General features: G+C 49.5%; 2 protein-coding genes across 2 annotated transcripts in view; one reads left to right on the plus strand and one right to left on the minus strand.

The window, feature by feature from the left end:
- Positions 1-2,283, plus strand: part of SARNP (SAP domain containing ribonucleoprotein) — a 41,773-nt gene extending 39,490 nt beyond the window's left edge. The window contains exon 11 of the mRNA XM_047739511.1: positions 1,999-2,283. Coding sequence (XP_047595467.1) covers positions 1,999-2,040 — 42 coding nt within the window. The 3' untranslated portion in view covers positions 2,041-2,283. The remainder of the gene's footprint in view (positions 1-1,998) is intronic.
- A 3,946-nt stretch (positions 2,284-6,229) lies between these two features.
- GDF11 (growth differentiation factor 11) lies at positions 6,230-16,185 on the minus strand. Its single transcript, XM_047742522.1, has 3 exons — positions 15,638-16,185; positions 10,124-10,521; positions 6,230-9,602 (listed from the first exon to the last, which is right to left on the minus strand). Exons 1-3 carry the CDS (start codon positions 16,071-16,073, stop codon positions 9,222-9,224), a joined length of 1,215 nt encoding a protein of 404 aa, XP_047598478.1. The 5' UTR covers positions 16,074-16,185; the 3' UTR covers positions 6,230-9,221.
- Between the last annotated feature and the right edge of the window lie 6,485 nt (positions 16,186-22,670).

Genomic DNA, 22,670 nt, shown 5'->3' on the forward strand with positions numbered 1-22,670 from the left:
GGGCTGCTGGCTCGTTCGGTAGAGAATGTGACTCTTGATCTTGGGATTGAGAGTTCTAGCCCCATGTTGGGCATAGAGATTACTTGGAGCCGGGGGCAGTGAGTATTTATGATGTCACCAAAGGTGTACATAAAGAAGAGTTGAAGTAGGGGCGCCTGGGTGGCTCAGTGGTTAAAGCCTCTGCCTACGGCTCAGGTCATGATCTCAGGGTCTTGGGATCGAGCCCCACATCGGGCTCTCTGCTCAGCAGGGAGCCTGCTTCCCTTCCTCTCTCTCTGCCTGCCTCTCTGCCTACTTGTGATCTCAGTCAAATAAATAAATAAAATCTTTAAAAAAAAAAAAGGAAAGAAAAAGAAATAGTGAATATGTTTAGAATTCTGAAAGTTTCTTGGGTGGTGAAGAATTTGCTGTATTCTTTCTTCCTTTAAATATACCTCTGGAGGTGGCTTTTGTTTGTTTTGTTTTAAAGTAGTCTCCATGCCCAACATGGGGCTTGAACTCAAGATCCTGATTTCAGGAGTTGCATGCTGTACCAACTGAGCAAGCCAGGCAGCCCTGGAGATGAACTTTGAAAATCTATTACCTCACACACTCAGAATCTTATAAAGTATTTTTATGAATAGATAACCAGAGTGAGTCTTATAAATAAACCCTTGTAAATAAAACCTTGATCAGTTTAGATCTTCATTAGGAAGAAACTTGAAAGACTTTGTATTCTTTGAGCTAGTAATTCAGAATAAAGCATTACTTGTTGTATCAGCTTACTTATTGACTTGCCACGATGAGCTAGAAGTAAACTTAAAGGCTTGTTTCAATTCTAGTAAAATTACTCCCCCTTTGCCAAAGAAACTGTTGAACCATCCATATTTACTAAGGTAGTACATTTGGCTTCTCCAGGATAATACAGATGATTTTGTTGGTTGACAACAAATAGTAGCTTTTGTTGGGAGAGTCAGTGCATATAAGGGAGTAGTAACTTTAGATGTTGATGGTGTTTACATGAAACAGATGACTAATTTATTTGATTCCAAAGAATTGTGTCAGTAATCCAGGTAGAGTGAGCTGGGCTTATACACACTTTTCTTTTCTTTTTACTCTAAATTAAACCTGTGTGAATGGAATGGGGGAAAAAAAAATCACTGGGCACCTGGGTGGCTCAGTCAGCTAAGCATCCAACTCGATTTTGGCTCAGGTCATGATCTCAGGGTTGTGAGATCAAGCCCTGCTTCAGGCTCTGTGCTTTGTGTGGAGAACCTGCTTAAGATTCTTTTCTCTCTGCCCCTCCCCCTACCGTCCCTCTCTTAGAGAAAAAAAAAGTTCCCTCTTGCTGGGGGCAGTGGTTTGAATCAGCCTGAGGGACTCACTGCTGTTTTCAGTCACTCCCGGGAACAAAAAGTTCTTTCTCTCCTACCCCACTTCTCAGTTTGTGCTTCTCTCCAGTGCTGACTCCCTTGAAGAGATCCATGTTGGGGACTCCCCTCCTTCCCATTTATTTTTTTGACACTTTAGATTTGTATACCTCTCTGTGGATTTGGAGGCCCAAGGAATAGCTCCTGCTTGGGCCTTACTGCCTAGAAGGGCATCCCCTTCACCTCTATGAAAAGATAGCATTTGCCAACCCTTTGACCTCTGAGATCTCCCATCTCCCCGCTGACTGGAAGATTCCCCAATCTGTTAAGAGTCCATTGTTTCCAGACTAACTTGCTATAAGGCTGAGTTGCCTTCTCTCCTTCAGGAATCTACTACTGTTCTCTTCCTCCTCTTCCTCCACCCCTACTCCTCACAGTCTTCTCCCCTTCGTTCCCACCAAACCTCCCCAGGTCTACTGGATAACTAAGAGATTCAAGAATGAAATCTCTGACTGCCAAGCTTAAGCATGGGTCTTCTCTCCTTCTTGGACCTTGTGATAGTTCATCTGAGTTTGGATTAAAGCCGCCAGGAACCCATGCCACTGTTGTCTTGCAATCTAATTTTTTTCTTCTTGCTTCTTTTTCACAGGCAAAGAAGAGGAAAAGGGCAGAGCGCTTTGGGATTGCCTGATGAAAAGCTCTTAATGCTTTCTGTTCTCCAGTGGTTTCCATCTCTCTGACTTTTCTTGGTCATATATATACATAAATGCACAGTCATGTGCCTAGGCCCTGCCTTGCAATGAGATAGCATGTACCCCGGGTACATCCAGGAACTTCAGCAGCAGTTTGACTCATTGCTGTTCCAACTTTAAGGTTGTTGTTCTTGTGTTGTTGTTTTTTAATTATTATTTTGCTTGTTAATAAAAAACAAATAGAAAAGAAAACAGTGTGTTTTATTAGGTGCTTCTTTGAGTTTTTAGAGCCAGACTAGACCAGATAAGGGGAGCTTCAGGGACAAATACTACAGGGAATTAGTCATAATGCCTTTATCCTTTAGAAAAGAGAAGAAGGAAAAGGATTTGAGTCTATTCCTTTAAGCCTATTTATTCCCTTCTCTCATACTCACAGGCATCCTTTTTATCCTTCATGAAGAGGCCAAGTTTCACCCTGCACCTTTGCTTCAGCAGGTTGGCATGACCCATTGGGGTACAATAGGGGGAACACTGAGTTTTAGGTATAGAGAATATAAATATAAGGACTGATGATTGGTAGTCTGTTATGGACTGGAGTCTAGAAGGACTCTGTTTTCAAGAGTGACCTAATGAGATACTGTCTAGTTTCAGCCAAGGCCAATATGTAGGACCCTGTTGGTTATGCAGTTCAGGAAAGGAAATGGGTTGGGTACTCCTCAGAGCTAGAAGAAAGTGGAAGGATTCAGAGCATGACAGGATGTTAGAGGTGTTAAGCATTGTTGTCTAGATCCCGTTGAGAACATGAGCAGTGGACTGGAGGCCTCTGTTTGTGTGTGTGTGTGTTTATAATCTCTACACCCAGTGTGGGACTCAAACTCACGACCCCAAGATCAAGAGATTAAAAGCTGCATGCTATTCCGACTGAACCAACCAGGTGCCCCTGGAGGTTTCTACTTTCTAATCAAGTCCTGTGCTAGTTTGTCTTCCTCAATTACAGAAGTATACTGTTGTGGTGGCAGCGTTTCTTAAATATTACTAAAATCCATTTTCCTTGCTGAGCCTTCTACTTAGAAAGGTTTGATTTTCTCCAGGCAGGCTGCTCATTTGCATTTGATATTTCACCAAGATCTGAGACATGCTACTTTTCTTTTTGGGTATTTTGGTGTACGGTTTCTCCTCCTAATATTTGTTTCTGCACATCTCTATAAAGTTCATTTTTGGTTTTTTTGATTATAAAACTTAAGAGCCTGGCACCTTACCTGAGAACTTTATAGGGATCAGATCCTGTGTTGTGATTTAATTCCTTATTTCCATTTCTACTACAACCTGTCTGGTTTTTGATTAATAGAAAAGTAATAGTTTGATCCCTTCCTAACAAGAATCTCTTTTCAATAGAGTCTTTTCGATTGCTGAGTAGGGCAGGAACCCAAGTTTTGATGCTTTAGGAAAACTGCCTTGGAGAGCAGAAGCAAAGTTTGCCCATTTATTGTGAATTTTGCCCCAATTTGACTTTGGAGAGGTGAACAAAAGGGAGCACTGATTAAACAGTTCTTCCCTCCCTTCCCTCTGGCCTCTTCTTTTTGCCTGCCTTTTTTTTTTCTCCAGACCCTGATCTTGAGGCTGACTTTTCTCTCTGTTCTGTTTCTGTCTGAAAACAGAGCCACAGAAAATTAGTTGTTTATAGCTTAAGAGAGATTATAGATTCAGTAAGGGTTTTCTACCCAAGAATGGAAAAATAAGAAATAGGTAAAGGAATAGAGCACTGGGTTCTTCAGAAATTTTCTGTACTTTGTCTCTATCTTCTGATTCTCTTTTTGAAGCTTAATCATTCTTTTCCCCACTCAGCTCACTTCCCCAGATCTTTGGTACTGTGTTTTTTCTCAGTTTCTGTGGATTTTTAAATAACTTTTTTCATCCCATTCCAGCAGCTGTTTTTCTGTCAGTCAGAAGTCTCTCCCCTGCAAGCCTGATCACCATATCCTCCTCTTCTTGTCTCATGGTAGTCATTCCATGCATACTTTCTGAGTATGAAAGTTCAGGATGCCTATGTCTTTTTACTAATTCAGTCTTAAAATAGGAAGTCCAGGCTTGCAGTTCTTTATCTGGGATCCAAGTACTCTTCCTTCCTATCCCCCAGTATCCCTGATTGAGGATTCATATGCAGTTAGCTGACTCTAGTCTTTTCCTTATCCTGAAGCTGTGACATTCTCTGCATACCTGGGAGCTCTTAATGAGGGAGTCTATAAAAGATGTGGAGGGAACTAGTTTCCTCAGTGGTAAATCTGCACCTTTTATGGTTCTCTTAAGAACCATGGGATCTTTTCCTTTTTCCTCCCACCATCACTCTAAACTGTCCCTTCCCTCCACTCCAACTCCTGGGAACTTCTGAATTACAACACTAGAAGCTTCTACAGGGGTGAGAGCTATAGGAGGAAGATGTGAATAAGAGCAGGACTTCTTGGGTTGAGTTCCATTGCCATGTCTGATATGAGAAACAGATGAGGGGGAAGGGAAGGAACTTCTGTAAATAAGGGAGAATAGCCTTTCTCGTCTTTTTTTCCATGTGGGCCTCTGACAATGTTGTTCCCTCTGATTATTGAAATACTAAACTCTAACCTCTCCTTCGTGTTCCATGTCCATTCTTGTTTTTCCTTTCAAAGGAACTGAAAAATAATGGCAGGTTTCATACCTTTGCAGACCCTTTGTGCCCAAGGTAGATCCCAGCTTTCTCTTTATTTTTCTTGTCCCTTGCTCTCCCTGCCTTTAGTTTTTTTTCTCAGATTACTATTAATAGAGTAGATTACAGTGGAATATTATTAGTATTTAGGTGTAATTTGTTCTCCAGTACTAGCTCTGCTGGCTCTGAGACTGGGCACCTCATTCCATGACTCTCCATACTGTACCAATAGCAAGTGACCCTATTGTGAAGGCTGCTATGAGGACAGATAATAGATTATATACTCAGCACAATTTGCTTACTATAGTTTTCATAGTAATCATTCAGTAAGCTCTTAATTTTATTAGGTGATTTACAGGGGAAATTTTTCTTTTCCCTGAGTAGGTTCTAGCTAGAGGGTAGAGAGGGAGCTGAGAGGACTCATTTGAACATGGGGGAGGAGGGGACTGCATGTATAGGTGAATTTAGGGCTTCTGAGAGTGGGAAGAGGTGAGAGCCCCAGTTGCTCCTTTACCCCCACCTCACAGGCAGGAAAGCTGACCTTGTGGCCTGGGGCATCGACTTCTCACTACAGATGAGAAGTTGTAAATGCTACTGCCTGCTGGTTCTTAGCTTGGGGCTCTGCTGCCCAGAAAAGAGGCCAAGGAACAGTATAGGATAGCTAGCTACTTGTGCATTGAGTTGGAGGTTGTTTAGGGATAAAAGTCATCTGGCAATCTCTTCTGGGTGTCCTTTCAACATAGGAAACAATGAGCAGTGAGGGAGAAAACCTATTTTTAGCTCAAGCCAAAAGCTAGGAGTAGATGTGGATAAGACAATTCCTTGGGAAGATACCGTATGTAGCACGTTGATCATCTCTCAACCTCACTCTTGTAGTTGGCCTGAGGTGGGGTCAGTCTACTGACAGAACTGACAGGGCAGGGAAAATATGGTGGCACACTGACCCCACAGTGGCCCTGGCCCCCATCGTGGATCAGGTCAATGTGACAGAAGCTTCCTTCCCCCCCCCCCCAAATGTGAGGCAAGATTCTTTTGTTTTACACAGAAGACATTTTTATGGGGAAATCAAAGACCATTTGAGATGCTTAACCATGTTGGTACATTTACAATTTGAATGGCTATGTTGGTTTGGTTTGTGGATTTTGGTGAAACTTAGTTAAGGGAACTCTGGGAGAATGGGACTGACATTAGCTGGATCATCTTAAGAGAACTTTTAGATTCTGTTATGTGGAGGCTGGGAGAGGGTTTTGGTAATCTTTGAGACTGTTTTGGATCAAGTTTTCCTGAGAAGAGTTGTTTTAGGTCCCCTCCCTTTCCCATTGTCTGCCCTTCCTCCCTTGGACTGTATGTTCCCACTCTCATCCCAAATACACTTAGTGTTTTTTTCTTGCTCCAGACCCCCCGTGTTCTTATTCTTTGAACAAAAGGGTTTCATCCCCTCTCGGATCCTCATTTGTTCCTGGTCTCCAAGGTATAAATGTAGCGCTTGGTTAGGGAGAAGATTTCATCACTGAATTCTAAACTCTTTGCTTTTATTTATTTATTTTTTTCAGGTTCAAGTGCTGGATTGTGTCATGTGACCATCCCAAAACTCAGAGCACCCTATGGCCATCTTTGCCCTCTGTCACATAACTTGAAAACTGCCTGATGGCCTTTTTGCAATGGTTCCCTCCAGGAAGCCTTGATCTCAGTGAAGAAGTCCTTTCCCGGCATTCCAATGCCCCTGTCACCCCCATACTCCTCAGTCACCCTTAACAAACAAAGGCAATCACACACATGGTGTAACAAATACACAAAGTAAATAATAATTACACTACTAATGATCAGAGGGGCACTGGCCAGGTCCACACACATTATAAAGTGGGAGAGGGGTTGCTAGTTCCCACTAGGTTGCTGGACTGTGCACCCAAGCCTCTTTACCCCATGCCTCTTGGGGGTGAGGAGGACAATGGAATGAAACTTTGACTCATAATTTATGTTCAGAAGAAAAAGACCCTCCCCCACCCCAACAAAGGTCTTTATTTGGTGGTGTTAAAGGGGGATATTGTAGGTGTCCCCCAAGTCTAATGCTCCAGCTCTCTAGAATTTGTAGAGAGAAGTCACCTGATGTCTATTGTCCAACCCCCACCCTGTGCCAAGATCAAGAGACATGAGCATTTGATCTTGGAGGAGGCATCTTCTGTTCTCTGTTCCTCTCCTTCAACCAAGGGAATATGAATGGTGTTTGTTGATGGTCAGGTGTATCTTGTTCTCCGAGGTTGGGGTAGAAGGAGGGATGGAAGAACAGGGCCAGAGAGGAGGGGCTGGGGGCTAGCATTAGCTGTTACATGGGAGGCAAGTTGAAATGCTTAACAGCCCCTGCCCATTCCTGTACCAAAATACCTCATCTTAGTTTTTCACAATGGGAATGGGAATAAGATACTAAAGCTCACCAACATCACCTTCCCAAGGGTGGTCACATACCTTTGCCCCTTCCACCATCTGGGCCAGACAGGAGAGTCATACTCTTGGGAAGAACAAGCCTTCCAGGTCAGGCTTTAGTACTGTTTGCATCAGACCCATAACTGCAGGCTCTACTTAAGAGTGGCAGTTTTGCTGAAGGTTCCGGACCTCCTCTCTCCACATCCTCTAGGCTCTTGCCCAGAGCCAAGAGGTCTGGTGGTGAGGTATGGGTAGGGTGTGGATCAGGAGATATCTCAACTCCTTGGCTTCAGGCACTGTCCATCTGGGAGGCAGAGGGGAACTTGTACTCTGAAGCCTGTGACTCTTCTAAGCCTCACATCTCTTCACCACTGCTCTGGTGCCCTGGTCATCTGTCCCACAGCGAGAGGTATTTTATGTCCATAAAGTGCCCGTGGTAAGTGCTCAGAATTCATCTCTTGGCTGTGGCGGGTGCTGCTATTTCTCATTCCATCGAGGGGAAGAAACTGAGGCACAGTGAGTCCAGAGGATGGTGGGTCAGGATTGTGGGGGGGATGAATAGGCCTAGCTAGTGACTGGGAGTGGCGACCAGTCCCTGCCTGCTTCCTAGCCTTCCAAACCATGGAGTCTCCATCCTTCCAGTCCTCTGTTCTAACTGGCCTTGTCAGATGCTTTTCCCTTCCCACTGTATTGTTCCCTCCCTGCTGCCAGGTACTGCTAGATTCCAAAAATAAAAGATAAAAATAATTATAGACACTCTGCTCCCTTGTTCTCCCCGCTTCCACCCTGAGCTTTGGGGTTGGGGGAACTAAAATGTCCCCCCTCTGGAATCCCTTCCATCTTGGTCTGCTGGCTCTATTCCCTAGCCCAGAGCAGTGATTTGGATTCAAATGCCCTGTAACCTTTAATCTCCTTACTACTCCTTTCTTGACCCCTCCTAACCCTTCCCAGACCTGGGACTCTGGGATCTCTATACTCTTTATTGACCTGAAGATAGAGGCTGGGAGTAGGGGTATTCCACAGGCTCTTTGGTCTCTCTTGGCTGGGGGGAATTCGGGCATATGTGGGCCACACCCTCTGGCTAAATAACTCAGGACTATGAGGGTGGATCTCAGGGTAAGTTTAGTAGCTCTCATAGATCCTGGATGTTGAGGGCTCTCCTCTCCCCTTCCCCCCGACCCCCAGCTCCTAAACCCTAACCTCATACTGTTTCTGTGACTGCTGGAATTTAGTTCAACCCATTTGGCTCAGGAAGGTCAAGTTGGGTAATTATGGGTTGGAAAATTTCATGTATTAGCCCTCTTGCCCTCTGCTCCCATTCCCAACCCTGGAGGCTTTATACAAGTGCTTAAGTAGGTGGGTATTGAGGGAGAACAGGGCTTTGGGGAATAAGGGGGAAATGGGGCACAGTGGGCAGGGGCCCTTCGATTTCAGTAAAGCCAAATACCAAAAAATGAAAAGTCACAATAAATAAATAAATAAAATTCCCAAATCCTTACTTTTGTCCCTGCCCTCACTTCCCTTCCCTGGCCATTGTTGGAGGGAGAAAGGGAAGAAGCTAAGAATGGATTTTTGATTTCCTCCTAATGAGAATGGTAGTCAGGGGATCTCCCCAAACTATACCAAGCCCCTCACTTTGCCAGTGGAAGAAAGGAGGCTGGGTGTGGGGCTTTCTCTTATTACTCCATTTCAGCCTCTTTCTCATCATTTACCTCTGCCTGATCTCTGTCTCTTCTGCCTCTCTCTCCCTTTGCCTTCTCATTGCTGCTTTTTGTTCCTCTGTCTCTATCCCTCTGCTCTACCTCTGTCTCTACGTCTCTCTGTCTTCTTGCCAAACCTTCTCACCTGCAAACCTCAAACACTCCCCACCTGACCATGCCCCCTCTTCCCCCTGTTCCCCAAACCCCTCACCTGTCAGTCCCCACCTGCCTCCCTCTGTTGTATTGCACACTGCTTGGGCAGGGAACAAGGTGTGATGTTCATGGAAAGAGGTGGAGGGAGCTCTAGGGTCCGGGGGTTGGGGGGTCAGGGCTGGGGGTCTAGGGGTAGGGTCTATGGGGGAGGCATCCTCTGTCCCCCACCTTAGGAGCAGCCACAGCGATCCACCACCATGCCAGGGATCTTGCCGTAGATAATCTGCTGCTTGTCATTGAAGTAGAGCATGTTGATTGGGGACATCTTGGTGGGAGTACAGCAGGGCCCAGCAGAGCCTCTTGGATTAGCCTGTTGCACCAAGTGGGTGTGCGGATACTTTTGCATGAACATGTACTCGCACTGGCCGGAGCAGTAGTTGGCCTTGTATCGTTTAGGCGCAATGATCCAGTCCCAGCCAAAAGCCTCAAAGTCCACTGTGAGGGGATATCGGCAGCAGCGGGACTCACTCGAGTGCTCATCGCAGTCCAGGCCCAGGTTCCGCCGGGACCGTTTTGTGTTCTCTAGGACCCGAAGCTCCATGAAAGGATGCTGGGGGTGAGGGAGAGGAGAAAGAGATGTGATAAGAGACTCGAAGAGCACCTACTCCCTTTCCTTTCTCATTTGCCCCTGAACAGGGGCATCAGAACAGACAGTCGCCTTCTCAGCTTTTCCCCTGCTCCTATTTCCAGCCCTATCTTCTACTCACTTTTCTCACAAGCTAGCTATGTCTCCTTCAACTCACCCCTAATTTTCTCCTGGCAACCTCACCCTGATCGCCCCCTTGGCCCCAGGCTTCATCAACAGACCATTTTTGTGTTTTCTTGGATCTCCCATCAACACGACCCCAAATCCAGTTTCCACCTGTTGCCTGGCTTGTATCTGAAAAGTGATAGCTGCCACTCCCCACCCTATCTGCACCCCCAAAACTGCTCCTCTAGAATCAGCTCCTGGCCCCAAAGAAATAACGCTGGTGCCCAGCCCCTTCTCATTCCTGGTCTACCTTTTCCAACATCCCACCTCCTCAGGGCCAGGTTATACATATCTGGCACCATCTCAGGCTCCCTGCTCACCAGCCCCTCAGCTCCCGGCCCCAGGGAGGTAACAGCCAGGTCTGTGCCACTGGGATCAAAGGCGTTGATCTCGATGCCCCAGTTGCTCTGTGGCTGTCGGAACCAGCTGTGTAGCACTTGCTTGAAGTCGATGCTCTGCCAGTGGCCTGAGCGTGAGTGCAGCTCAATCTTGAGTGAGCGGATTCGGATGTGACGCCGTCCTCCGCCCCCTCCCCCTGCAGTCCCTTCCCCAGTTAGGGGTTTCAGTCGCAAGATCTGCAGGTAGACTGTGGCTGGGCGGGGCACCGGCCGTAGATACACCCACAGCTGGGCCTTCAGTACCTTTGTGAACATCACCTTGGGGCTGAAGTGGAAATGGCAGCAGAGGGGGCTGCCATCTGTCTGCACCGCAGGGTCCGCTGATAAGAGAGAAGGGGGCACAGCATCAGCAAAGGGTGTTTGTGAAGGGCGTCAGCAGCCCTGGGTGGCACTGGCAACTTGAACGACTCAGCCTGAGTTTTCCAGTTCTTTACCCTTCTCTCGTGTTGTCTTGTTGACTACTGTGTCACTGGTACTCAGAACAGCGCCTCCTCTCTTTCCCTATAGGATGATGTTTCTATCAGGGCTTTCTGATATGCATCCATTCCTTAGTCCATTTGTCCTAATACATAGGCCCAGGTCTATAGATAACCTGCACAGACAGTTATTAGGGATATCCCCTCCCACCTGCAGCCTTCCATTCCCCCAGCATGTAGGGCTCCAAATTTTTCAGAACTTTGATGCTCTTCATAGAACCCAAACCTCATCACACCTGCTCTTCTTAGGTCACCTTGCCCCATTTCTGCCCTGTTTTGTGTGGTGGCCAGGTGAAGCCTTGGTATAACCCCCACCCCCAACCAGATGTCTCAAGAGTGGGTAACCAGGGTCCAGATAGGGAGCAGGGGCTAAATGTATTTCATGAGGTAAGCCAGAATCTAGATCTAGGCTTCTTAAACCATTCCTGCCAGAAACAATACACTCAGAAGAATGGATCAACTCAAGTGCTGACTCTTGTATATCTGACTCCCCAGTCCCTTTAATCCTGAGAACAAGTTTCCTCAGCTGTTTCCTCCTCCTTATCACCGTTACTGCCTCAGTTTTTAAGGAAGGGAAAAACTACCTCCATGTTGTTTACGCCCATTGCCCAAAACTTCAGAAATAATATTCAACACATCAGATCAACTGCAATGTCTTCTTTTCTCCCCTGAGCTTCCTTTGGTTTCTCAGTCCAGTGCCAGTAAGTCTTTACAAAGGTTTAACATCCCAACTTTACATTTTGGCCCATTACATCTTGTTCTAGACCAGAAATTGACCCTTCTTGGGTCAAAAAGCTGATTCTCAGCATCTGCCACTGCTTCCATTTCAGGTCCTCTGGGTTTCCCTTTCTAATCTCTTAAGTCAGTTGGAAATGCCCTAAATCATGTTTCCACTGGACAGGAATATCCATTCTTGCTCTAAATAGACTGAGAGAACAAGAGTCAGGAATGAGCTTCCAGAACTATGTAAGTATGATCAGGAAGTCCAGCCCTTATGTATCACTCCAGGTCTTGAGTTCTGTGTAATTATGGAGGACTTAGCATCTGTTGTCTCCCATCAGCACTCCCCCACCCCAGGAGAACGAGGATCCTCCAAGTGAGATGAGGAGGCAAGTGCTCAATGATCTTCATATATTCAGGAATGAGACACACATTTCCTCTGGTAGCTTCCTTTCCCTTGGTTCTTCTCTGAGGTTCCAGGGCACTGGTAGTCCTCCCAGTTATCCACCTGCTGGAGCTGCAATGCTGGCACAATGAGGGAGGATTCAGGGAGTAGAGATTCAGAGATTAGGAGAATTAGGAGAGTAGCTGCGGCAGGGAAACTGCTGGTGAGATGGGGCTATTGTGCCTAATTTCATAGGGTTGTCTTATTTTCCCACCTGTCTTCGTTATTAGCTACTAATCTCCACGAGGGTGGACACTTGACAATACTGTCTGTTTTGCTCACCATTATAGCTTTAGTGTCTCCCATGTTACCAAGCAGTGTTTAGTAAATGCATGCTGAATGAACTCCCTTACCTCCAAATCTTAAAATATACAGGCAAATGCCTAAAAGTTCTTCCTGGCATCTAAACACTGTTCTTAGACTACAAAGTGGGTTCAGTTACTGCTCGACTCCTCATTAACATGTATCTGACCTTTCCCACCCAACAGTCTCAGTGATACAGATGATAATTCTTGTTTCATAGGAGTGCTGAGCATTAAATAAAGAATGAAAATAGTAGTAGCTTCTCAATAAATGCTGGATTATTGTTAGTTTTGTAAGCTCTAAGCATACTCCCCTACCTAAGCTGGCCTAGGGGATTGGACATTAGGGCCCCATCCCTCTAAGTCTTTGGTTTCTTCAGAGTCCCCCACCCCTACCCCAGGGACTCAGCATGCACTTCTCTCCCAGGGAATGTGCAGACAGTTGGTACTACAAGAGGCCAAGATGGATGGAGAATGAAAGGGAAAGGGGAAGAGACAGGATAGAGACTGGAGGTGGTGAGGGAGGTAAGAATAGAGAAGAGACTGTTAGTGATGAAGGCAGTTGGGAGAGATAGTCAAGAGAACTGGGAGAGAGAAGGAAGGGAGAGAGAAAGGTCATGGTGGGGCGAAAGAAATAAGCTTGGGAGTTGAATATTGGAGAGAAGGGGCAATGTGAAAGGAGTAGACCAGGGATAAAAAGTGAAAGAAGGAAGGTAGCTAAGCCTTGTGGGGTAAAGAGAAAGGATAGAAAGATACAGAGAGAGGAACAAAGAAGAAGCAGGTAGTGCCACAGAGGGAAACAAGAAGCTTGAGAGAGTCCCCAACACACACATATAGGCCCAGATCCCAAGGGGAGGGGAAGGAGCCACATCTGTGTTGGATTGATCGGGTTGGTGGCAGGCAGCAGGTCAGGTTTAGTAGGCGGTGCTGGTCTGGAGAGAGGTCATTGCACTATTTTCAGCAAAAGCCCAACCCCCTCGAAGCTCACCACCTCCTCCTCTATGGCGCCCCCCCCCAACCCCCTACATACTCTCCATACCCAGGCTGGAAGGCCTAGGGGCAGGAGGTTGGGCTGAGAGGGCAGGGGCCTCTTGGTGTAGGAAAGGAGAGAGAAACTGAGGGGCTGGGCTTGGCTCCCAGAAGGGCAAGGGGGCTGGGTTCCCAGGATGAAGGCTGGGGTGGGAGAGCCTGAGAGGGTGGAGGGAACTAGGGCAGGCACTGCAGCCTAGGAGAGGTGGGGGCTGGGGTCCAGGGCTGAGTGCTGGGGGAGGGGAGGAAGGGGGAGGGGAGCGGAGGCCATCTCTGCTGACAAACACCTCCCCCGATTAGCAGAGCACAAGTCTCTTATTAAAGCGGGTCCCTGGGGATTAGACTATAAAAGTCTCTTTTTCCTTTTCCCCTCTCTCCCTCCCTTCCCCTCCGCTCCCCCTCCCTCTCAAAAGAGCTCAGCTTGGCTCTTAAAGGGGACGTACAATACCTGGCTGGAGACCCAGTTCCCTAGTTATCCAAGTCCTGAAGTAGAATGAGGGCGGAAGTTGGGGTAGAACCCCACCTACTGGTGTCCTTCCTGGTCCCCCCCAACCTAACCTGCAATGTCCGATCCATGCACGCAGAGTGTGCTCACTCCCTGCATCCCCATTCTGAGGGCTAACTCTGGGCTCAAGCCACTTGGTTAAGGGATGCTAAGGATAGAAAGAGACAAGGGGAAGTCCATAAATCCATCACCCATTCTGAAACTCCACATACACACCAAACCACACAGACCAGAGTGTGTTTTTCCTCTGTACCCTTCATCTTCTTCCAGCATACTCTTCTTCAGAATTCCTCCACAACTGTTTCATAGAATCCCCACCCCCACCCCCGCACTCAGTCAATCTTAGACTGACCCTAGCTTCTATAAAGCAGAAACCTTAAGAACACAAGGGAGGGGCGCCTGGGTGGCTCAGTGGATTAAAGCCTCTGCCTTTGGCTCAAGTCTTGATCCCAGGGTCCTGGGATCGAGTCCCAGGGTCCTGGGATAGAGCCCCTTATCGGGCTCTCTGCTCAGCGGGGAGCCTGCTTCCTCCTCTCTCTCTGCCTACTTGTGATCTCTGTCTGTCAAATAAATAAAATCTTAAAAAAAAAAAAAAGAACACAAGGGAGACTGAGGAACATAGACAGATCCCAGGCTTTCACCACCACCACAACCCTCCTCAAGTTTTCTAGTCCTTGGGGTTTTTTCTTTATCAGCCTAGCCAAGTATTGTGGAGTTAGGGTCTGCAGAGAAACTGGTGGCAGTATGAGGCACTCAGCTTCACAGATGCACACCTGGGTTCCTGTGCCTCTCCCATGGGAGTGGGCCACTAGGAGTCCACCTCAGCCCCCAGCTTTTTATGACCCATGTGCCAATAAACCAGTCCCCCCCTCTTCTGTTCAGAGCCATAAAACTGAACTATGGAGTGGGGGAGCGACTTTGCCAAACCACTAGGGAATAAGAGAGGGCCTGGTTCCCTGGAGTTGGAGCAGGGAAGGGGTGAAGGGACCTCAGTGGGGGAGGGGAAAGGGAGTCATCTGACCCTAGGGAGAGCTGGGAGTGGGGTGGGGGGTGTTGGCCTGGATTTTCCAGGCCATAAAATTTCAAAGCAGCTCAAGTCTATTAACATGTTCATCTTCCGTTTGGCCAGGAGCTTGAATGCCTGGGTTCCCCCTCCCTCCTTATCTATTTCTTTTTCTCCCTAGGTCTCCCTCTCTCTCCTCAAGTCCAGTTTTGAGTAGGGGCGGGCGAATAGGGAAAGGAATGATAAGCTTAGTGTAGCCGAACGGGTGCCCTCAACCCCAGTGCAATGGAGTTGAGTTCTCTGAGCCCGGTCAGTACCAAGAAAGTACAGCTTTCCCAGCCCTGGGAGACCGGGTGTCAGAAGGGCTCTGGTGAAATGGGTGCCAGCTGGGCTGCGAGGAGAGACACTGGGCTCTGGGAGGGACCTCGTTCCTGCTAGAGGGAGAGGAGCACTCAGTTCTCTGCAGCCCGGTGGGCGCGTTGCGGAGCCAGAGGTGGAAGGGGCGGAGAGTTGATGCCAAGGGCCCCGGTAGCAGACAGCTCTGCAGCCCGCCTGGGACTGTGGGGGTCCCGAAGCGTCCCGATTCTGTGCTCCAGCCTCTCCTCCATGGCCCTTCAGGACTGAGTTGCTGCCCCTTCCATTCCGCTGCGACTGGGCTCTAGCTTCCCCAGACTCCCCGCAACACGGGTCTTTTTTGAACACCCGGGTGGGAGGAGGTATCTCGGAACCCTCTCACTGTTTGCCGTCCCACCTCGGGGAACGGAGGGTGCACACAACTCCGCGGCCATCTCCAAGCTCGAAAAACTTCTATGGAGCAGCCCCCCCTCCCCAATCCGTCAAGTTTTCTCAGAAAAAGCTTCTGGGCCGGAGCAGCCGGGAGCGCCCCGCTTCGGAGCGGGAGGCGCTCACTTTCCCAGAGCCAGCACCCCACTGCTCGCGCCCCGCCGCCCACTTACTCTCCTGGGCCATGCTAATGACAGTCTCGGTGGTGGCGTGGTACTCGTCCTCCTCCAGGAAGTCTTCGGGCTGCAGCGCGTCTCCCTGGAAGTCGTGTAGGTCCAGGATTTGCTGCAGCGGCGGCGCCTTGGGCAGCAGCTGCTTCACCACCTCGCGGCTGATGTTGGGCGCCTCCTTGAGCCGCAGTTTGCTCAGGATCTGCGACTTGATGCTCTCCAGGCGCAGCTCGCGGCTGTGCTGCCGCCACACGCATACGGGGCAACCGTCGGGCTCGGGCGCCACGGACGGGGCCGGCCGGCTCGAGCGCTCCCCCCCGGCCCCCGCCGCCGCCGCCGCCGCCGCCGCCGCCGCGGGGCCCTCGGCCGCCTCCCCCCGGGGCCGCAGCTCCAGGGCGAGGAGCAGGAAGCCCAGCAGCAGCGGGGCCGCGAGCACCATGCTGGAGGGGAGGGAGGGAGGACTGGGGGGCGGGGACGCCGGAGTCCGCAGGGAGGGGGCGGAGGGAGAAGGGAGGGAGGAGGAGGGGGTCCGGGCGGCGCGGGAGTGGGGGCTGCCCGGCCGAGGGGGGGCACGGGGGGGCCGGGGGGCGGCGGGCGCGCGGGCGGGGCGGGCGGGCGGCCGGGGCGGGCGGCTGGGGGGGCCCGAGCCCGGGCCAGGCCCTTTATAGCCCCGGCCCCCGTGTCGTCAGCGGCGGCGATTGGCTGCGGAGCCAACAAAAGAGGCAGCGCTGTCATCCGAGGCGAGAGAGGGAGCCGGAGAGAGCCGAGGAAAAGAGAGAGAGAGAGGGAGAGAGAGAGAGCGAGGGCCCAGAGAGAGATGAAGAGGGAGATACCGGGGTGAGGGAGAGGAAAGGAGAGATAGAGAGAGAAAGTAAGAGTCAGAGAGCCCAAGGAGAGACAGAGATAAAGGGGCAAGAGACAGATGAGACACAGAGATAGGTAAAGCAGGAGGAAGAGGAGAGAGAGAGAGAGACAAAGGGGGGATAAGAGAGAGTCAGATGAGAGAAGACAGAGGAGAGACTTAGCTGGAGAGAGACAGAGACAGAGAAGGAAAGAGACTGGTATAAACTAGTGGGAGAGTTAGGGGGAGAGAATCAGGGACAAAGACAGGGGAGAGAGACCAGAGGGAGAAGAGAGGTATGGCTAGACAGGAGAAGGGATGGAGGTCCACAGAGCCTGATCACAAGAGGTCAAGAGTGCAGAGAGATGGGAATAGGGACAGAGAAACTGATGGGACAAAGACCAGAGTCCTGGGAAAGAGAGGGAGAGAAATCAAGAAGAGTAGGCTTGGGAGATGCCAAGGGAGCCCCTGAGGAGGCAGACACAGAGGATCAGGGGAAGGCAGAGATGAAAAGACAGACTTTTGAGGAGAGGAGAGACAGCACAGTGACAGGGTCAGCCTTGGTGGGAGTATGGAGAGCCTGAGGGGGAGAAAGTGGGGAATTTGAGCCCAGAGGAGCCCCAGCTACTGGAGGTAGCCCAAAGAAAATGTTTAAAGAAGCCCTGGAGGGCAGCATCAGGCTGGGCTCATTGGGAGCTCAGAACAGATGGAAGGATGGGACATGGGGGTTAGCAAGGAATACAAGGAGAGAAGGAGGCCAGAGATAATCGGAGCAGGTGGGGAAGTGGTGGGAAGCCCTGAGACAAGAGCAAGTCTTAGATCTGGGAAGAGCGTGATCTGAAATTGAGGGATAAGGGAGCCAGTAGGCTGGAAAAGGAGAAAAAGCAGGAACAAGGGACCACTGGGGGCCACTGAGGGAGGGTGGGTGGGAGGAAGCAGGCTGGAAGCCACTATGCTTGCGGACCTCTGAATTCCTAGTTATACTTTTGCATCTGCAGGGTCTTAGAAGTCTGAGAAGGCTCTTGTAATTGTAGGGGTGAAAATGAGAGAGAGGTCTTCCCTCAGATGCCTGAGTTGCAGACAGCAAGTTACAAAGGGAGAAACCTAGTTGTGGGACCAGCCCTAGTTTCCAGGTGTGACCCTGGGTACAGCCAAAGGGCAGAGTGGAAGAGTGTTAAAACGCTCCCGAGGTACTTGACTTCTGGTTCTGGAGTCCTCTTCCCAGTCCTCAGTTTCTCTAGGCTGATTTCTTGAGTCCAAAGCCCTGGAGATCAATAGACAACCAATAGATTGAACATGTTTGGGGGTGTGTGCCTGGGTGGCTCAGTCGATTGGGTGTCTGCCTTTGGCTTGGGTCCTGGGATCCTGGGATTGGGGGGAGGGCGTGGTTCTCTGCTCAGCAGGGAGCCTGCTTCTCCCTCTGCCGGCTGCTCCCCCTGCTTGTGCTGCTTCTCTCTCTTTCTGTCAAATAAATAAATAAAATCTTAAAGAAGGAAGGGAGGTAGGAAGGAAAGAAAGAAAGAGAGAAAGAAAAGAAAGAAAGAAGAAAGAATATTTGAGGGGATTAGGTCTTGCTTGTTTCCTGGTATACACGATGTTTATTGAGTAAAGAGATGAATGTTATTGGGCTTCTCAGGCAAAATAAAGAGACGCCAGTTTCGTCTCTGGATTAGAGCCCAAGAGAATGTCTTTAAAACGGGCTTGATGGAACACCAGGCGTAAGGACAAAGTTGGGGGGTGCCTGGGAGGCTCAGTGGGTTAAGCCTCTGCCTTGGGCTCAGGTCATGGTCTCAGGGTCCTGGGATCGAGCCCTGCATTGGGCTCTCTGCTCAGCTGGGGGCCTGCTTCCCCCTCTGTCTCTGCCTGCCTCTCTGCCCACTTGTGATCTCTCTCTCTCTCTGTCAAATAAATAAATAAAATCTTAAAAAAAAAAAAAAGGACAAAGTTGGGTTGGGGAGCTGGAGTGAAATGAGGAAAGAAACTGGAGGTTCGGGTATGAGGAAGGAAGGTTGGGTAGGGGTCAGGAAGACCAAGCTGGGGAGCTTTGAAGAGATGAACATCTCTGTGGAGTACAGGAACTAAGACCACAGCACAATGCAATAAATTTAGACAGCGGGTTCTCTCCCTTGCTTTGGACCAAGACATGGGTCTTTCAACATTTCATCACCTTTCTTCGTCTATAAAATGAGCATCACATTGTCCCCCTCAACTAGTTGTGAGGATTACATAATAATCAATCAATAGTGGACTTCATGGGATCTTTCTTTCTTTCTTTTATTTTTTTTTTTAAGATTTTTATTTATTTATTTGACAGATATCACAAGTAGGCAGAGAGGCAGATGGGGGTTGCTGGGAGAGGCAGGCTCCCCACTGAGCAGAGAGCCTGATGCAGGGCTCCAGAACCCCAGGATCCTGACCTGAGCCGAAGGCAGAGGCTTTAACTCACTGAGCCACCCAAGCGCCCCCGTGGGCTCTTTCTTATGATTCTTTTCTTTCCTTTCTGATTTCTTTGAGTAGCAACTGCCTTTACCACATATTCTGGCATAGCCTGTTCTCCAAAACATTTCTCTGATGTCATTTCTTCAGCAAAATTGCAAACTCCTTGAGAGCAGAGGTGGTGTCACCTCCTTCAACTTCCATGGAGTCAGTGGCTCAGCCTTCACTTCCTCACCAAGTGTGTGTCTAATGGTAGGTCTATGATAGATGCAAAGACAAATTTTCTCAGGAAACATTTAGACTGGACAGAACACTAGATAAACAGTGTACAAGCCAAAACTCCAAGCCAGGGGCTCCTGGGTGGTTCAGTTGTTAAGTGTCCACCTTAGGCTCTGGTTACGAACCCAGGGTCCTGGGATTGAGCCCTGAATGGGGCTCTCTGCTCAGCAGGAAGCCTGCTTCTCCCTCTCCCACTCCTGCTTGTGTTCCCTTGCTGTGTCTCTGTCAACTAAATAAATAAAATCTTAAAAAACAAAACAAAACAAAAAAACAAACAAATCCAACAAACTCCATGCCAGATAGATGCCTCTTTGATATCCATCTGGATGTCCCAAGGCACCTCAAACATCATGGGTTAAATATGATAATCTGAGAACTCCTTCTCTCCCCCGAAAATGTGCCCCATCTTGCTGAGGCACATTTTCATTTTACTGAATGACAATCATCCCAGACCAGAAACCTAGAGGTAGACTTCATCTTCTTTCTCTTGATCATCTCTGAATCTTCGCATAAGTTTTCTCTTCCTAGAACAACACCCCTTCCTACCTCCATTGCCCCCATTCCCCAGTATCTTGGCCAAATTTGTTCTTTCCTCAGGTTTCAGTATAGACGAGATTTTGGACACGTGTCTTCCAGGAATCTGTTGCTGACTCCCAAGCCCAGAGTAGATCTTCTTCCTAGCTACATCTGCACCATTCTGTGTGGTATGGAAGTTACTCTAGCTTCTAGACCAGAACAAGGCTGTCTGGGTTCAAGGTCCAGCCCTCCCACATTTCTGGCAGTGCGAACTTGGCTCTGTATGCCTTGAAGGGGATAACAATATAGTACCTAGTACCTTTTTCATAAGGTTATGAGGATTAACTGTCCGATATGCAATTCCTTTTTTTCCTGACATGCAACCCTAAATGAGTTAGTCATTACTATTATCCCAGCTTATCACCCTTACACTGTGAGTGGGACCCAAGAGAGCAGGAAATTTTTCCACTGAAGTGTTCCTTAGCTCCTTTGAATGAAGAATGAATGAATCCTGTTAACTGGATCTGGTCAGAGCCGGGTTGGGGAGAGAAAACTGGGTATTTATGGTCATGAAGAGTTATGGGTGTCTGCCAAATGCCAGAGAGTCAGGAACAGCTTGTGAGACAGAGGATTTCCACCTCCCCGCTTCATCCCCACTAGTTTCAGGACTGGACTTAATCCACTGAGTGGGCAAGACTGCCATCTGGTGGTAGAATCCGGAATTTTAGCTTCTTGGAGGTGGGACTAAAACTGGTTTTGCATACTTCTTTAGATTTCTACTTCAAGAAGTTCTATATCAAAATGCATTAAGCCTTGTTCCTCTCTCCATCCCCTCCTACATCTTGCTTCTTTCCTTAGTTCCCTCAGGTTTGGTTACTGTTGGGTTTCCCTGAGTTGCTGGAACTAATCCCTGGGAGGTCTCTTTCGGGAGCTTCAGACTTCCAGCTGCCCTAGACCCAGTTCCCAGGGGGGTGCCCTGCAGGCTTCATAGAAAGGAGCTGGGAGAGATCTGGACCTTTAGATCTTTTCTCATCCCAGTACAGGCTAACTGGGGTTTAGGGCCCCGCCCACTGTGCTGGTCTCCCGGGCAACTGTCTTCCGCCGGGGGTGCCCCCCCACGGCGTTACCCAGGCAACCTTCAAGGCCCGCCTCCTTCAAGGTCCTGACTGGTTCATAGCAAATGTGGGTCTGGACCTAAGGGAATGCGTTAGGGTTGGAAGACCTCGAGTCGCCAGGAGAGAAGCAGGAGGTGTCCCAGGGAGAGGGAAATGAGGTTTCAGGAGCTACTGGAAGGAAGAGAGGCTTGTGTAGCCTCGGGTAGAGGGTCAGTTCCATCCTCAGGCAGAGGAACTATAGGTCTTGGGACTGGTCGTCAGGGTTCAAGGCCAGAGACACCTGGGCTGCTCTCAGAGCAGCAGACCCCAGAACTGGGAAATCTCTGTAAGGAGGAGGGGCTCCTGTTACCCTGCATCCCCACCCCACAGACCACCCCGCACACCCAAACTGCACTGTCTATCAGAACTGGGCCAGTGGGCTGCAACTTGGGATCCCTAATGGCATCTTTTCTCACTTTTTCCTCCTGAAGTCCCTATTTCTAGGATCAGTGGCTCATTCTCTGGCACTACAGGTCTTCCCAAGGAGGGGAGGGCCTGGGGTCATTGAGAAGCTGCTGAGGGGTTTCCCTACCAGGCTTGCTTCACCCTTCCTCTGCCCTCCCAGCCTGACCCTTTGGGAATGTGGTATGGGGAGGCTATTCTGGGCTACGGCTGGAATGTTAGTGGAATGGACCCCTCCCAGGTCTCTGCCCACAAATCCTGAAGCCCCCAGAGAGGACCTCACTGTGTAATTACCGTCCTCTTGCACACCACGCTGGAAATCCTATAATTATCCTGCTGGATTTCCTAGCAGGCCTGGTAAACTCCTTAACCCCCAGGCTCTTGAAGAGAAGTTGCAGGTCAGACAGAGGGCGCCAAGGAGCTTGTATCTGGAGGGTAGCTGGTGGAGGTGGAGTACAACTGGGGGAACTCAGAATCATTTGGGGTCACACCTTCCTTTGCCCTGGGCCTTCCAGAAGACTGCCCGGCCTGCCGCCCTCAGCTTCCCTTATCCTCTTAGGGCAGGCCCAGCCCTCCAACTCTACAGATGTACCTTGTTTCCCACGTTCACTCAGTCTCCCCAGGCCTCTCCCCTCTTTCTGTCTTTCTTACCAATTGCTCCCTCTCCAGGCCCAGGCCCAATATGGGGTCCTGCTGGGGGTGGTGGTCAAGGCTGTCCCCATGCCCAGTTTGGCCAGGAGGAGGCACCTGCTGGTCAAGGGAAAGGACAGGTCTGAGCCCAAAGCCTGCTTCTCATTCTCCAGGGACTTCGAAACGCTGGGAGGCCTCTGCCACCACAGAGGTGACAAAGTCTGATGTGGGCTGCCAGGGGAGGGGAGCTGGAGTCAGGAATGCCCAGAGGGAAGCTAATGTCCAGGAGAGAGTGCAGGGCAGTGAAAATCAAGGTTGTTGCCAAGTGAGGGGGGTGTGTGTGTGTGTGTGTAGCAATGGTGAGGGTGTGTGGGTGGCCAGAAGATTTGGCTGAGGTCTGGGAATGGGAACCAGAAATTAGTAATGTGAGAGCAGAAAAGACTTCTCTGGACTCTGGCTGGCAGTGTCAAGGACCTCACCCCTGCCCCCTCCCTGGCCACTCAGACCCTGCCTGTCTCCTCACTTCTAGTTCCCTGAACTGCAAGGCGATTTGCAGAGGGAGGAGTCTACGGTGTGCACAGCTTGAGTGAGTGCTCCCCAAGGCCTTCTGTGCTCTGCTGCATCCCCCCCACCTATGTCAGGTGGCCCCTGGCATCCAGGACTGCTCTTTGGCACAGCCTTCCCCACACTGTACTTTTGTCTGTGCCCAAAGGTTGTAATCACCTCGAAGGCTGAACCCTGTCTCACTCGTCTCCATAGAGTCCCAGTGCCCAGCATG

Source organism: Lutra lutra, chromosome 8, assembly GCF_902655055.1.
Source record: "Lutra lutra chromosome 8, mLutLut1.2, whole genome shotgun sequence".
NCBI lineage: Eukaryota > Metazoa > Chordata > Mammalia > Carnivora > Mustelidae > Lutra > Lutra lutra.